The 16,911-nt window shown below is 36.6% G+C and overlaps 1 protein-coding gene across 1 annotated transcript in view; it reads right to left on the bottom strand.

Moving 5' to 3' along the window:
• Positions 1-966: 966 nt before the first annotated feature.
• Positions 967-16,911, bottom strand: part of WDR75 (WD repeat domain 75) — a 37,104-nt gene continuing 21,159 nt past the window's right edge. The window contains exons 9-21 of the mRNA XM_001106363.5: positions 13,862-14,020; positions 12,756-12,815; positions 12,548-12,663; positions 11,258-11,433; positions 9,939-10,096; positions 8,848-9,028; positions 7,927-8,021; positions 7,067-7,162; positions 6,274-6,443; positions 5,643-5,702; positions 2,176-2,322; positions 1,697-1,788; positions 967-1,304 (exon numbers count right to left, since the gene is read on the bottom strand). Coding sequence (XP_001106363.3) covers positions 1,100-1,304; positions 1,697-1,788; positions 2,176-2,322; positions 5,643-5,702; positions 6,274-6,443; positions 7,067-7,162; positions 7,927-8,021; positions 8,848-9,028; positions 9,939-10,096; positions 11,258-11,433; positions 12,548-12,663; positions 12,756-12,815; positions 13,862-14,020 — 1,715 coding nt within the window. The 3' untranslated portion in view covers positions 967-1,099. The remainder of the gene's footprint in view (positions 1,305-1,696; positions 1,789-2,175; positions 2,323-5,642; positions 5,703-6,273; positions 6,444-7,066; positions 7,163-7,926; positions 8,022-8,847; positions 9,029-9,938; positions 10,097-11,257; positions 11,434-12,547; positions 12,664-12,755; positions 12,816-13,861; positions 14,021-16,911) is intronic.

The raw sequence follows: 16,911 nt of genomic DNA, 5'->3' as shown, positions 1-16,911 counted from the left end.
TGGCTTATAAACAGAAACTTAGGTCTCAGTTCTGGAAGCCGGAAAGTCTAACAAAAAGGCACCAGATTTGCTGTTTGGTGAGGCTCCACCTCATCGTTCCGATGGTTTTCTTCTTGCTGTGTCCCCACATATTAGAACGGGCCTAAAGAAGCTCTCCAGAATCTCTTTTATAATGGCATTTATTCTATTCACAAAGGCTCCCGTCTCATGACCTAATCATCTCCTAAAGGCCCCATCTCCAAATACCACATTGAGGATTAGATTCCAACATTTGAATTTTAGGGGGTGCACAAACATTTGGTCTACAGCACAAACTAAAAAGCCATTTGCAGCAATTTTTGTGAACATTCATTGAGATGTGCTCTTACAAACACTTTGTTTTTTGTGCTTTTAAATATAAATTTTACAGAAGTACGTTAGGTAAGTGGAAAACTCAAAATGCTAGGTGGTTAAGATGTAGTAGCGTCACTGCTTTAACATGAAACAGGGGATTTGGATCGTTTTCTACTAGCAACGGGACTTTGGGCCAGATGATCTGAATTCAGAATTTTAGGCAGCCCATGTTACTACATAATACCCTCAGTGAGGTTTGTGGAACACCACATAATCAACTTGTCTCTAAATTTCTCTAAGAGAAATAAATACACTAAGAGGAATAAATCAGGACTAAAGAAACCTCACTCCAGCTCAGGTCATATTTGGCCACCAAATGAATTTCAGTGTTAAACTTAAGACAATTATATCAACAAAGACTTTTAATTTTCAAAACTTTTCGTATCTCCAAACTGCAGCTAAGGGGACATATGCTGTACAGTTCAAGTCTCAGTTCTCCTGTATCACCTGTGAAGAAAATACCTACTTGTTTTATAAGGCTGACGTGTGACTCAAAATAAAAAAATGAGATGATGTGGTATACCAATGATCCAGTAACTCTAAAGCATGATGCAAATCCATGTTCATATTATGTTTTTTTTAAAAAGCAAAGCTTAATATTTATTATCTTGTTTTTAGAACAGAAATAACATTAAAATAGATGTTTTTGGAATATCAACATACAATCAGACACACAAAGTCCAAGAATCCTCCCCATCTCCAAGGCCTAAAGGGCAGCTATCCAGCTGTAGTCTATTTTCCTAAATTTTCTCAGTTCTTTTTCTTCAGATTTTGACAACTGATGTATAATGTCCTCTCCTAAACCTGTGTTATTTGTATCCTGGACCTTTTTGATAAAATCATTTTCTTCGTCTGAATCTTCACTTTCTTTTTCTTCTTCCATATCTACATCTTCAGGAATTTCTTTAGCACTTTAACAATAACAGAATAAAAAAACACTATTAAAAAAAGTTTCTAAACAGTAACTTTCTAATTTGACACCTATGTAGAAATACCATACAAAGTAAATGAAGACTTTTCTTACTAAGTACACTTTAAAAATTATGGGTTATTTATAAAAGAGCAGGTGAATTTACAAAAGTATAATTTTAAATTATGTACCAAACCCTTAGAACACACAAAGATCTTTTTTGAAACTTATTTTCAATATATTTTACTTGACTTAATAATCCTATAGCCTTTAAATCGGTTTTAATTTATGAAATAAAAGAAATACGTGGAAGAATATTCTAAAAAAGGATAAACACAAACCATCCTGTTTCCCAAAACAGTGCATCTAAACCTGTCTTAAGAACTGCTTTACCTCTTAGTCTCTTTAGACAGCAGCAATGAATTTACAAACATGGAGCACAGGAAAGCAGCAGATGGCAGGACATGGGCTGGAGTGTGAAGAAGCTGGAGTCAAACAGAAAACAGAGTTCCAGTTAAAATGGTTATCCTCCACCGCAGTCTGTTCCTACAGTGTCCTCACGGAGGCCCTTTTATTGTAAATGCCAAGAGTGAAATGTGAAAAAGCTTTCCCCATACAAAAGCCAAACCAAAGAAAAATGCATTTCTACCTTCCTACATTTATGCCAACAACCACCTCTACCCCTACCCCAGATCCAGGCCAAAACAATCCCAGATCACAAGGTTAACTTATTCAGTTTGTTGTTAGTTATTTATTTGGGTATTAAAGTTGTACAGCATACAAATTACAGATTGACTGTGTCAAAACTCCAGCTTCGGGTGCTTTAAGTGCATTTAATGTGTTTCACATGGTTTGCTTTCATAATTACTTACCTCACTAACTGCAGGTATGTTTTCTGTTAAGGGTAGTTGTACCAGCTCATTCTCTAAAGTTTCATTTAATTTTTCATCCTGCAGTTGCCTGTGTTTTCCCAATATGAAATAAAATGGGGTTGTGGGAAGACTTTCTTCTGCTAGCAGCTATAAGGATTTAAGACAAAGGGAAATTATTTCAGAAGAAAGGAAGAACTGCTTTTGACTTAACAGTAAGTACTACAGAATCATAAGTCTGTGAGGAAAGGGATTTTACAAATTATCCAGCTAGTATGATTCTCTCATTTCACTGAGAAAGCAGCTGAGGCCTAGCATCGCACTTATGAGAAGAGCTAACAGTGGACACTTAGATGACAGAATAAAACATGCATTTACCACTAGTTCTTCACCAAATCCCACAAAAATGACAGCAAAAGGGTTTTCGAAGGGCACATACTCACAATGATAGAAAATGAGGGAAAAGGCCTCAACAGTAACATGTTGGAAGCTGGAGAGCAGGCTGAAGGATGGTATTGAGCTCAGTAGAGCTGAGAAAGCACAATTCTAAGCTGGCTGTAGGGAAAGCCAAGCATCCCAGTTCATACTACAGAATCCTGCACATGCTCAGGAGTTGGTAATAATAGTAACTCTGCATGTGGGGTGAAAATGGGACTAGACAAACCAGATGGGCTGGTCAAAAGTCTATTTAGAAAGCACCCAGATTGCTACAGCTCCTCCTGAGCCACAGCAGAGGGCTCTAGGTCTTTAGGCTGGGTATGGGTAGCAGTGGTGGCGGTGGTGGTGGTATCTTCATATCTAGGCAGTTGTACTTCATTAGGGGGTTCTCAGAACACTGGCAGGCAGGTCTAAGTCCTTCAGGCAAGAACGCAGAAGAATTTTATATGGTTAATTTGACCAGCCTAAGTAAAACCTAAAGATACAGCTGACCTTGGAATAACAAGGGTTCGAATAACACGGCTATGTCAAGTTTATTCTATTTCTGCCAGAGCTGAGATGGCAGTATCAACCCCTTTTCTTCCTTAGCCTACTTGATGTGAAGATAAGGATGAAGACCTTTGTGATGATCTATTTCCACTTAATGAATAAACATATTTTTCTTTTCCTTACAGTATTTTTTATTTTTTTTGAGACGGAGTCTAGTTCTGTCACCCAGGCTGGAGTACAGAGGTATGACCTGGGCTCACTGCAACCTCTACCTCCCAGGTTCAAGTGATTCTCCTGCCTCAGCCCCTCGAGTAGGTGGGATTACAGGTGTGCACCACCACGTCAGGCTAATTTTTGTATTTTTAGTAGAGATGGGGTTTTGCCATGTTGGCCAGGCTGGTCTTGAACTCCTGACCTCAAGTGATCCACCTGCCCCGGCCTCGCTAAGTGCTGGGATTACAGGCATGAACCACTGTGCCCAGCCTCCTTATGATTTTCTTAACATTTTTTTTTCCCTCTAGCTTACTTTGTTGTAAGAATACAGTATATAACACATATAACACAAATAACTGTTATTGGTAAGGCTTCAGATTAAGTTCTGGGAAGTCAAAAGTTATACATAGGTTTTCAATCTCTATGTTGCTCAAGGGTCAATTGTAATGACATTTGAGATTGTCTCAATAAATTAGCTCACATAGTGGAAGCCAGGGGATAAGTTCTGCACAGGCAGAGAACTTCCAAGTGGCTTTTTAACCCACTTTTAAATCCAAAGACAGTCAAGAATCATCAGACTCTGATGAAAACCTCTAGATGAACGGCAGCAACCAAAACAAACCAAAACCAAACAAAAATGTGATGGAAACAGACCATGAAAAAGAAAAAAAGATGTGATGATAAAGATGAAGAAATCTTCCAGAAAACAAACAAAAAATAGGTAAAACAATAAGAATCATAGAGAACCATTTTAGAAGGTCCAGCACTAAATAATAGGAGTTCTAGAAAATAGAGAAAATACAGGGAAAGAAGTAATTAGCTCCTCCTTAGTTCTCTACTCAAAACCCTCCAAGGGGCCCTATATGTAACTCAGATAAAAAGTCAGAATCTTTTCAAAAAGGCCTACCTAGACTTCCCTGTTTAAAATGATAAGCTGCATCCCATGCATGCCATCTTTTCATCTATCCCCCACCCCACCGTAATTCTTACCACCTTCTCTATTCCATATTTTACTTAATGCATGTTGTTTACTGTCTCGATCTTCTGGTGGACTGTGAATACCACAAATTTATAGGGACTTGACTACTTTTCTCACTACTGTATCCCAAGGGTCTAGAATGGTCCCTGGCATACAGTAAATAACAAAAAAATTATTGAATTAATCCAATGAGTTTCAAAGGAAAATAAACAAGCCAAGTTACAGATGAAGGAACAAGAATAAGAATGGTATTGAACTTCTAGTAATACTGGAAATTAGAAAATAATAGGACAATAATGTCAAAGTTCTGCAAGAATGATTTTCAACCTACAACTCTATAATAATCAAGTGAAAGAGAATAAAAACATTTCCAAACATGCAAGGTCTTCAATTGACCTCCAATGCACTAAAAGAATGCTTCACCAAAACGAGGGAGTGACCAAAGAAAGAGAAAAACTATGCCACTAATAGAGTAGAGGTCAAATAAATCCCCAGATGATGGTGAATATAGATCCTAGGATGACTACTCTGTAGCAGGTTTCCAGAGCAATCAGTCCAGACTGAAGACAGTCAGAAGGCTCTTGGAAATAATCCTTCATGACTTGAAAAAATACTTAAGGTATCTGAAAACACTCAGAGAACACTTATACAACTTGAGCAGAATTTGGGTTGAATTACATGAGAATAGAAAACTAAGCAAATGAAAAAAGAAGGCAATCATTAACTCCAGAGAAAATAAAAACTTGGTCACAAAAGGAAAAACAATCTGCCTATTACTACTACATGGCTTGGCTATGAATTGTGTTAATACAGCTATGACAATGACTACTAAACTAACCTATTTAACATTTACCCATATGGGGAAAATTGGGGGACAAGTAGGGAAAGTGTGTGTTGTGTATATGCAAGCAGTGCTGATGTAAAAAAGGGCTAAAAATTCAGCTTCAATAGATCAGAGTTAACAGATAATACCTAAATCTGAAAAATCTATAATTAGAAATATAAACATTTCTTAGAGATTTCTTAGAGATTCAGAGTTAAAAAAAACTTCAGCTAAAAGATTTGAGAGTGATTGTCTTTGAGGGTAATGGTAGTGGTGATGGAGTTTTTTCTGAAGAGCCTTGTAAAAATATTTGACTCTTTAAATCAGAAGCATGTTACCGATATTATAAATTAAAACAATTTTAAAAGAGCACTAAAACTTTCAAGAGAGACATACCAGTTTATAAGTATATGACTTCTAATTCCATTTTAGGGTCAAGTGAAATATTTTTCTCATAGTCGACTTCTAAAAGGTAATTGTATCCTTTCAGGTAGGCAATGCATCCTGCTATGAATGGCTAAAACATACCTGTTTGCTTGTTGGTGTGAGTTTTTCTTCTGGAGACTTTGTACTGAATGTCAATAAACTCTGAAAAGAGAGATCAATTAACGATACAAAAGACAAACTGTAGAGTGCAAATCTAAACAAGGTGTTACAGGGTGTTAAAAAATGGGAAGGTCAAATTTTTCATTTTGATATATATATTTGACAATAGAAAAGGAATAAAAGATTTAAACCTATTTAATAACCACTATGAGAGTTACAAGATTATGTCTGAGAGATACTTAAGAAATGGAAATGAATAAAAAATAACTGACAGACCAAACTCAAGCCACCATTTTAAAAACTGCAAATCAAACACTAAAATAAAAAAAACAAAAAACATTTACGCAATTTGAAGTATTTTAGTTGTCTTCTGCTTCTTTGCTGTCACAGAGTTAATGCAAGCAATACCTAAGGAACCTCAAAGGTGTGGGGTAAAATGATAATACATTTACATTAATAATACTGCTGTACTGGGCATATTAGACCTAATTTTTGAGGAAATAATCCTTTAATGAAGTTATTTCACCTAGAACAAACTCACACCAACAGTCATGGGCTATTAGTCTAAAATTCCATGTACAAAGCGATTGCCTTTTTTGAGGGGGGCAGTTACCTGTGATTTTGTTAGGAAGTAAAACTGGGATCTATTTAGCCACTGGTAAGCTTCTGAGGTGAAAGATTCAGGGACATCTCGTGGAACAAACACTCCCCACTGGACTTCCTCTCTGGAGATACCCTTTTGAATATACAATGGCCTTGGCTCACTAGGTTTAAATACAAACACTAGAGGAAAAAAACAAAGAGACAATAACATTTTGCCTGAAAAGGTTAGTTCTAGCCTTAGACTGGCAGATCACACTAATCCTGGGACTCACCCCATTGAGTAACTGGCCCAAGTCATGACTGTTTTAGGCTGATTCAAGAGGTATCTACTGTGTGCCTACTATGGGCCAGGCAGGTTAGGAATGAGGGCTATGAGGATGAAAAAGAGAAAGAAGAATTGCTGCTCCAGAGGCCAGGGCCTACTGCAGAAGACAGAAACCACAGTAGTATTTTGTCTGTAAGTACTAGAAATGAGATATGTAGAAACTGCTTCAAGAACACAGAGGATGACCAATTAAAGCTTCTCAGGGGCAGTTGGGAATGTGTCAAAGTGGTAAAATCTCCTGAATTTTAAAGACTGAGTAGGAACTGGCTTGTGGAAAAATAAGAAACGTATTGGAGCTCTCCTAGAACTAAGTATGGACTTACACAATGACAAAGTGTTAGGGCAAGGAAGGGCCGTGCCTCAAGCAAAATGGCTTCCAATTAACATCTGATTTGAAGGCAAGTTTGACTCAAATTATATTAAGAAGAAAACTTAGGTCATAGATATTCTCTTACTACAAAGTGTGGTTTGTACTTACAGTCTGAACCCACTGAAGACTGAGAGATTGCTGCAATATTCTCTGAATTAGGATCAGGTTCCATAACTCTAACATTTAATTTTGCATTCCACTCCACTGAGGGGGAAAAAAAAAGGTGATTCACTTCTGAGGAAAGATTTACCAAAAGCTTTAAAAAACTTCTATTATTCTTAGGAAGAGGAATCTTATGCTTCCAACTAACACACATGGAGACACACTGAAACGATCTGTGGAAGGCTGCACTAAAGTGAGAGGCCGAAAGAAAAACACACTGGAACTTTAGCGCTCCTTGTACAAACTATGAAAAGATTATTATTTCATTGAAATTTATGTCTAGTGCTTTTCTGATGCTGCTAAATGTGGATAGTATGTTAACCAGAGTTAACTGTAAAGAATACTGAAAAAAGTTACCACACACATTCATTTAATAAGCAACTACTATGCCTTCCAAACATACACTCAAATGGGTAAAATGTTCACATTTGTTAGGACTGTGATAGATTACATTTGAATTTAAGTTGTTGGGGTAAGGCAGATTAGTAAGCATTAAAAATGAGCAGAAAATTATTCAAATTGTTATGAGGATGGGGATGTAGAGGGCATCAGAAAGTCACACACACTAAAAACAGTAGGAAAAGGTAAGGATAATGGAAGACGACTTACCAACAATTAAGCAGTTAATAAATAATGTCTATTACAGGCTCAGTATTCCAAATTTTGGTGGTATAATATGTCATGTAAAAAACTGACTATTCCAAGTACAGACCTGATGATATGATCCCTAAGTCCTAAAATGCCAAAGTTTAATGTCAACTCCCTATGCGCTTTGCTAGATCACTTTAGAGTAAAAAAAATCTTACATGCACAACTCAGCAGATTCCAACAGCAAAGAATGCCATTTTCAGTAGCACCAAGTAGATACTTTGAACATGTCAATCTCCCAAAGCAAAGGTGCCTAGATTAAAACCACAAGGAAGTTAGCAACAGTCAGTTCTATCAAATTCAGTTACAAAGAACTGCAGGCTTCCAGCGGCTGTATTAGTTCTATGTGATGCAGATTTTAATATAGACACGTATGTTTTTGTTTATAATTATCCTGAAGAAAAAAGTGTCTAAGGAGTACAAAAGGAAGGGTTTAACTATTTCTTTAGGAAAATAGATCGGATGACCAATTCTTTAACACACTGTGCAGTATACCAATGAACATGTAACAGAGAAAATGTACATCAAATGTACAAAGTCATCTGACAAAAATCCTATTTTATTTACTGAGAAGAAGAAAACTTGCAATTTCAATTCTGAAGAAAGTTTTACAAAGTAAATTCAGAATCAGACTTGCTGGCAATTAGAGACGATCTCAGTAGGCATCTGATTCCGTTCTCAGGACCAACTACCTGAAAATGCTTCTGCTACTTTCCCCTGCGCCTCTCAGAAACGATGAGGTTGGCACATAACATGGTTTTTATGGGAATACACCGAAAATAAGAAGGTTTGGATCCCCTGAGGCTTATGTATGGCTTCTGTTATCATTCAGCACATCCATGAAAGTATTCCAAAGAAAAAATATGTAGGCCAAGAGTTAAATGTTAACCTGAATTTCAGAAATGTTGGCACACTTTGTGAACTCAGAATTTTTGGCTTTCCAGCATTTTTGGCTTTTCAGCTTGCCCCACTGACCTTCAGGCTACTTTTGGAGAGGGCATAAATGACTACTGAAGTTTTAAGACTTGCTTAAACAAGTTAAAAAATAGCACTACATACTTCCCAAATGATTTACCTACCTTATTTTCCCAGCTCGTTGGCAAAATGTACATTTAAGTTCCCATGTTATGGAATCCCATATTGTGACTATTTCCTCAAAACTAACGGCTAGTAAAGAACCATCTTCGGAGAAACAACAGTTAGTTGCTTGATATTTGTGATAACTACCAACAAAGTCACAGGTCCAGCCAACAGCTTTTTCTGTGGAAATATAAGCCATAATGTTCAGAAATTGTGTAAATGCTAGAGAATGCTACAGTAGTTCCCCCTAGTCTCCCGTTATCTGAGGGTTCACTTTCTGTGGTTTCAGTTCCCGGGGGTCAACTGAGGTCTGAAAATAGCTGAGTACAGTACAAAAAGATATTCTGAAAGACAGAGAAAGGCAGAGACAGAGCACACACATATTCACTTAACTTTTATTATAGTATATTATTGTAATCATTCTATTATTAGTTATTAACCTCTTACTGTGCCTAACTTATAAATTAATTTATTCCTATATGTATGTATAGGAAAAACAGTATATATAGGGTTCGGTACTATCTGCAGTTTCAGGCATCAGCTGGGGCGGTGGCGCGGGGGCGGGGGGGGGGCTCTTGGAATGTATCCCCCACTGTTAAAGAAAGACTGCTAAACAAGGAACATTATAAGCAGTAGGGATTAAGAAACAAAGAAACAAAGATATACACACAAATAAAAAATAAAATAAAAAAGAAACAAAGACACAAAACAAAAAAACCTGTTCCCCACAACTTCTTTAAGTCAGAATTGCTACAAAATCTGACTGTTTTGAAATTTATGCCCTCTCCTGGAGACCTTGACCTCCCTCTAGTGGAGGAATGAAAGGACTCTTGGTAAAAGCCCCTTTTACTTTACCCTAAAAAACCAGAATAATCAGCACATGATTAATCAAGAATGCCATTTAAAAAGAACAGATTTGAGGAAAAAGGCATGTAAAATGCAATCTCTTAAATCTATTAAAATTAAGCAATATCCTGTAGAATTCAATAAAGCAGAAAATGTCCTCCCAGGATGGATACAAGTCATGAGAAAAAGAAATTAATTCCTAAAATTGTGCACACTTTAAACATAACATATTTAATTCACGTACTGTATATATCAGAGTCATCTGTTAATATCCACACTTTGAAGTAACCATCTTTGCTAGCTGTAACCAAGGTGGGCTGTTCAGATTTTTCCGCATTGCAGAAACAGAGAGCTGTAATGCAGTCTTCGTGTGGCATGTTAATCTTAGTGTTAAGGATAAACCTAGCGGGAAGGAAACCACAAATTTATTCTTGCATGAGGACAAAGTGATGTATAGAAGAATTTCTGACATGCTGTACATTTTACAATAGCATCTTGAACAACAGGCAACTGATAATCACCTAGAATGACAAACAATTGAGTGCTCTACCTTTAATGGCCACAGGATGCAAAGAGTTCTAATATATCACCTTTGCCCTTTTGTAACTTTAGAGAACATTATGTGTACTAGTCAACCCACCGGTACAAAATGAGGATAAAACAGGTCACCAATCACTGGTACTCAAAAGCCTACTGTATCAAACTCTGCAGGAACTTGTATAGAACCCAGATTCCTGCCTACTTTTGAAAATAAAAAATGGAATGGCTGTGAAACACCCCACTTGGGCCAAGGAAAAACAGACAGGAAACTACTTAGTCAAACTGGCTGGTCATTATTTACTATTTTTAGTCACCTAAATGACCTGTTAAAGCTTGTTTCGAGCTTAGAGGGCAATGCTATGAATTAAAGATAACTAGGACTGTGTTCTTAAAAGAACATCAAGGCGGCATAGGGTTGTGATTTTAAAAGAGCACAAGTTATAAAAACAGTGACTAGGGACAACCACTTAATCTCTCTGGGCCTATTTCCTCACCTATAAAATATAGACAACAGGCTTATCTTACAGTGTTCTTTTGAAGAGTAAGACAATGGGTACAAAGCTCTAAGCCAAGTTCTTGGCACACAGCAAAGATTTGATAAATGGTTATTATAGCTAGAGTACGAGAGTGGATTCCTTATCTAATCACAACATCCACGCTACACTATACTACGCTACACTTCTACCTATACTCCCTCTTTTCCAAAGGCAGTATGCTGTTTATGGAAGTGCAAGGGAACATTTGGATTCTAATCCTGGATTTGTCTAGAATTTGGTATTATGCCCTTGAGGAGGTGTCACTTTTCCATGTGTCTTTATTCATTATGAGATGACATTATGATTTAGAGGACACCAATGCTTTCTCAGAGCAAAAAGCTTAAAGGTTTTATTAGAATAACACCTCTCCCGTATCTCTAAATCTAAACCTTGTCAAGATGAAACATCTTAAAGACAACTGAAACCGTAAAATGGGAAGTGAAATATTTTATACTTTGAAATTAAGTGGCTACACAGATAGTATTACCCTTGTGTTTTCTTATTATACATCCACAGTTTCATTTGCAATTCAAGCTCAGTTTCCTTTTCTTGCCGCTGTTCCACTGTTGCAAGCCAGTTACCAAAGCAGCCAAATGCAGCCTTTGTTAGTTCAATTTGGATCAGACCATAATCATTAATATATTCTTGCTGTATAATATCTAACTGATGAGTAAAAAAAAAAAACAAAAAAACCAAAATGTTTATTAACATAAATACACAAACATTACAGCATTCAAGGAATGATAATTAACTACATCCAAGACAACTTCTATAATCTATAGTAATAGATTTTTAAATAAAGGTAAACATGAACTAATTGTTACTGTGGACACTAGAATTGTCATTAAAAAAGGGAACACATTATATAGTATCAATTTGGTGGTAATTATTCTTCAATGACCTTGAATATTAGCGATTACTAACACCCACTATATGATACAAGAGAACCGTTAATTTATAGTAGTGCTTTTCTTTTGTTTCTAAGAACATACAGCTTTACATCATCTCAAGGCTAGATTCTCCATCACTAGAAATAAGCAGAACAGAAATAAACCTACAATCTTTAAGAAATGAAAAAGATAGCCAATGTAAGTAGGCAGCATTTATTTATGGTTGTTTTACAAAATCCCATTTCCTTGCCTATACTAAGTAAATAAAATGCCTACTATTAAATGTACTAAATGCCTACAATTTACAGGTATTATACTTGAGATAAGCATAAAAAGATTAATACGCTTCCTTTTTTTTCGGGGTCTAAAGGCCATGGTGAGAGAGCTAGTGTCACAGTTGCTATGACAGAGATCTATAAAGAGTGCTGTGGGGCACAAGAAAAGTGGAACATCTGGATTGGACTTATCAGGATTGTAAGAAGTGTTCCTCTTTAATCGACACTGAACATTTTATCTTCCATATGTGAATATGACAGTGTTTCACTACGAAGCAGATACAAATTTGTATTGTCAATCTACCTATTTTTGTTTCTTTATCCTTGTGACTCAAAGGCACAGATGTATGGGACAGCTAATAGGAAGGCATTCTGAAACAAAAGATAGAGAGAGCAAGTGCAGGAGTGCCAACTGGCTTACATTTAATCTGCAACTGTGGCCTCAACGGAATTATGCTCTGAACAACGGAACTAAGTAACCATGAATAATACTATGTTCAAGTAAATATCTGCACAGGATCTTGTTTTAAAGGCTACTAAACAAACTGCTTGACTCCAGTGGTATTGTAAAGAGCTTTCATTAATTTCAAGGCTAATGAATCAAAATCTTACATTGTATAACTGCTTATCACTCTGGAGAGAATAAAACTGCAAGTGGCCAGGCTTTCCATTCAAAACCAAAGCTTTAGTTCTTGGATCAATCATCAAACCAGTGAAGATACTCCTATCTGCAGAAGTAGTGACAAATAACAGGTGAAATCAGAGAAATATGCACTCTTTAAAATGTTCATGATTCCAAATCCACTGAGTTCTGCAATACCTTTCACTAGGCCTTGAATTACTGCGGATGCCTCAAGGTTTCGGTGAATAATTATTATCTCTGTGGGTAGAAAAAAATAGGTATTTAAATATCAATAGGTTAGAGAAAGCTTGTCCAACCTGTGGCTCAGGGTGGCTTTTTATGCAGCCCAACACAAATTCATAAACTTTCTGGAAACATTATATTATTATTGTTTTTAGCTCATCAGCTATCATTAGTGTTAGTATATTTTATGTCTGGCCCAAGACAATTCTTCTTTCAACGTGGCTCAGGGAAGCCAAAAGATTGGACACCCCTGGGTTAGAGCTTCAAGGTGGAGTCATCTGAGTTTATATCATTCTGAAATATACCAGAATACAAAACAACCCAGTAAGTTCAATGAACTCAGAGTACTACTAGAAAATCAGGAATATATTTTGTGATTTAGTGGAAAATCTAGGGGTGGGGATAGGGGTTTTCTGTTGGAGTCTTTAAGTTTTTTATCAGTTGTACCTATTAACACATTTTAAGTGTTAATGCAAAATCTATAAAGAATATATCTAATAAAGATAGTTTAACTCTTTCATGCCACTAAATGAACTGTTCACAGTTATGTTCTTTTTTGAAAGAAAAGGAAGTGGATTTACAAAGACACCATAGTCTAGGCTGAGCAGTCACTGGTTGAACAAAGTTTTGGAGAAATACAAGACCACCTCTATTTCTATCAAATCTACAGGACTCATGCCCCGAGGTAACAGCTGTATCAAGAGAATCTTGCAGTATTCTTTTGAAAATGCCACGTTTATGAAAGCACCAATGCCCCCTTCCAAACCTTCCCTTTACTTCCCCACGTCATCCCACACTAAGACTTTGAAAATGTAAGTGGCACATCAATAACCAAATATACTTAGCCTCCACTTGATAAAAATAATTCTCAAAAACGTTGAATTCTGGTGGTGCCTGGGGGTAGATGGGGGTGGATAAGAGAGGAGTAATGCAAGGAAAAGAAGGCTTATTAAATCTCATATGCTACTCTTAGTTTTATGTCTCTTTATTCTCTGTTCCCTACAGATGCTAGCTAATTTATGGTGTTTATATATTTCCTCACAATAAAAGTTTAGACTTACTATTATCAGAGTGAGAAGTGCAGAATAAATCTCCTGCAGGTGAGACTGAGATATGTTCAATAGTAGCTCCTAAACGTGGGAGAAACTCCTTATTCTTCTCTGTTGCATCGCGCCACTCTACAAGTACGGATTCACGACCGCCACTCAGCAGGCTGGTGCCTTCATATCCATTCAAAGAAATTAAAAGGACGGTGTTTTGGGGAAAAAAGAGAAAGAAAAATATAATTAACACTTTATTTTTTCCTACCGTACTAGAGAAATAAACTCATTTAAAGCTACAAAAAGTGTCTTCATATGTTTTAATATACTCTGAAGACAAATGATCACTGGTTCAGGAATTTTTTTTCCAGTGATATCTGATTAGTTTGTTGCTGACCAACTCTTCTGTCGACAACTAGAAAAGCTGGACAAACAAACATCTTTTAGGACAAGACAGCTTTACTGATAAATTTTTCGAAACACTTAAGAAATAAACCAATTTTATACTCTTACATGTAACCAAAAGAGGACACTTCCTACTTTGCTTCACAAGATCCTAATAATACTATACCAAAAATATTATATATATAAAAAAAATACAAGCCAACTTCATGACAGATGAAAACTCTCAAGTAAAATACTATACCAACGATATATTAAATGGATATCATGTCATCACAGAGTTTACTGCAAGAGTGAGATTACTTAACAGCTGAAAAATAAATTAATGTAACCCCACTTACAGAACAAAAGGAAAAAATCATGATTATTTGAATAGATGCAGAAAAAGCAAATGACAGAATTCTATACCCATTCATGATAACACCTCTCAGAAACTCAGGAATGGATGGGACCCTTTGAATCTCATCAAGAATACCTGGATAACATCTATAGAGAACACCACACTAAAAGTTAAACTATCGAAAACTTTCCCTTTGTGATTAAGAATACTATTACCATTTTGATTCAATGTTAACTGGATGTCTAGTGCACTGAAATGAAACTGGAAAGGCTTAAGGACTGGAAAGAAGGAAATAATCACTTCCATGTTCACAGACAGCATGACTACATCAAGGCACAGCCAAAATAGTTTACAGATAAACTTACAAAATAAGTAAATTTAGCTGATTATAAGAGAAATATACAACAATCATTTTTATTTTTCAATACTAGCAAGTCAATTAGAATATAGAGTAAAAAATACTATCAAAAGACCATCAAATGTCTAGTGAAAAATATATGTGAGAACCCTACAGAAAAAAAATCCTAACTCACGGAGATAAAGACCTAAAAAGTGGAAAAGTATTTGTTATGATTACAAATTAAAATACTCAATACTATAAAAACATCAATTCTCCTCAAACTGATCAATAGCTGTATTGTCAACACGGTAGCCACCAGTCAAATGTGGCCACCTAAATCTAATGGTTTGAAAACAAACAAAAACCTGCAAGAGACTGTCTTAATGACTACATGCATAGATAGGACACTGTTTCAGACTGTTTTCTCAGAAGTATTCCATCAAATAACCATTTTTCATTCTTTCATGAATCTAAAACGACTGGTTTTAAAGATCACTGGTTGATAACGGGGTTTTTATCAAATTTTCTAAAGCTGCAGGCTGATAAAATCTAGCTAAACTGAAGACTAAAGGTATGCAGTTGTGATGTATACAAACAAAATTAAGAAGTTGAATCTGATATATACACATATGATACATTGTGCATACAGTTCATATATGCCTTAAGTTATAAAGTTTTCCACAACAACTAAAATCTGTGTTTCTTTTACATTTCCACAGCTATTTTTTTCTTTTTCTATTAACTCATACCTACACAGTCAATAAGGACATTTCATTGAAAACTACATACTGTAACCATTATTTCTCATTTTAAAATATTCATGCTACTTGAAATATAACATCAAGAATTCAAATCGCGGCTGGGCACGGTAGCTCACGCCTGCAATCCCAGCACTTCAGGAGGCAGAGGCAGGGGGATCATCTGAGGTCAGGAGTTTGAGACCAGCCTGGCAACATGGTGAAACCCTGTCTCTACAAAAATACAAATAATTAGCTGGGCGTAGTGGTGCGTGTCTGTAGTCCAGCTACTTAGGGGGCTGAGGTGGGAGGACCGCTTGAGCCTCGGAAGTCGAGGTTGCAGTGAGCCAAGATGGTGCCACTGCACTCCAGCTTGGGTGACAAAATGAGACCTTGTCTTAAAAGAAAACAAAAACAAAAACAAAAAACAGACCCTGCCTGGAACATATACAGACGTGTACATAAGGATACCAAGCACTCACTAGTATTTTCAGGGTGTGGAGTGGGAAGGAGGGTAGAGAATACAAATAAGCAGCCTACATTGTCTCCATACACTAGTCATTACTCCCCAAACCATAATCGGGTTGAAGGTGCCTCTTATTTTCTGGGGCTTCTGGGCATTAAACCTAAGTAAGCCTCTAAGGATCCCACAGCATTTGGTACCATCTAAGACTTGTCCTTTCAGTCTCCAGGAAGACCTGCAGAAAGAAAAATCACTTTTCCTGGTTTCTCATTTTTTAAATTATTATTAAAGTTCTAGGGTACATGTGCACAACGTGCAGGTTTGTTACATATGTACAAATGTGCCATGTTGGTGTGCTGCACCCATTAACTCGTCATTTACATTAGGTATTTCTCCTAATGCTATCCCTCCCCACTCCTCCCACGCCACGACAGGCCCCGGTGTGTGATGTTCTCCATCCTGTGACCAAGTATTCTCATTGTTCAATTCCCACCTATGAGTGAGAACATGCGGTGTTTGGTTTTCTGTCCTTGCGATAGTTTCCTCAGAATGATGGTTTCCAGCTTCATCCATGTCCATGCAAAGGACACGAACTCATCCTTTTTTATGGCCGCATAGTATTCCATGGTGTATATGTGCCACATTTTCTTAATCTAGTCTGTCATTGATGGGCATTTGGGTTGGTTCCAAGTCTTTGCTATTGTGAATAGTGCTGCAATACACATACGTGTGCATGTGTCTTTATAGTAGCATGATTTATACTCCTTTGGGTAGATACTCAGTAATGGA

Source organism: Macaca mulatta, chromosome 12, assembly GCF_049350105.2.
Source record: "Macaca mulatta isolate MMU2019108-1 chromosome 12, T2T-MMU8v2.0, whole genome shotgun sequence".
Classification (NCBI taxonomy): domain Eukaryota; kingdom Metazoa; phylum Chordata; class Mammalia; order Primates; family Cercopithecidae; genus Macaca; species Macaca mulatta.
Note: the sequence above shows the minus strand (reverse complement) of the source record. Positions and strands in the feature narration are given on the sequence as shown.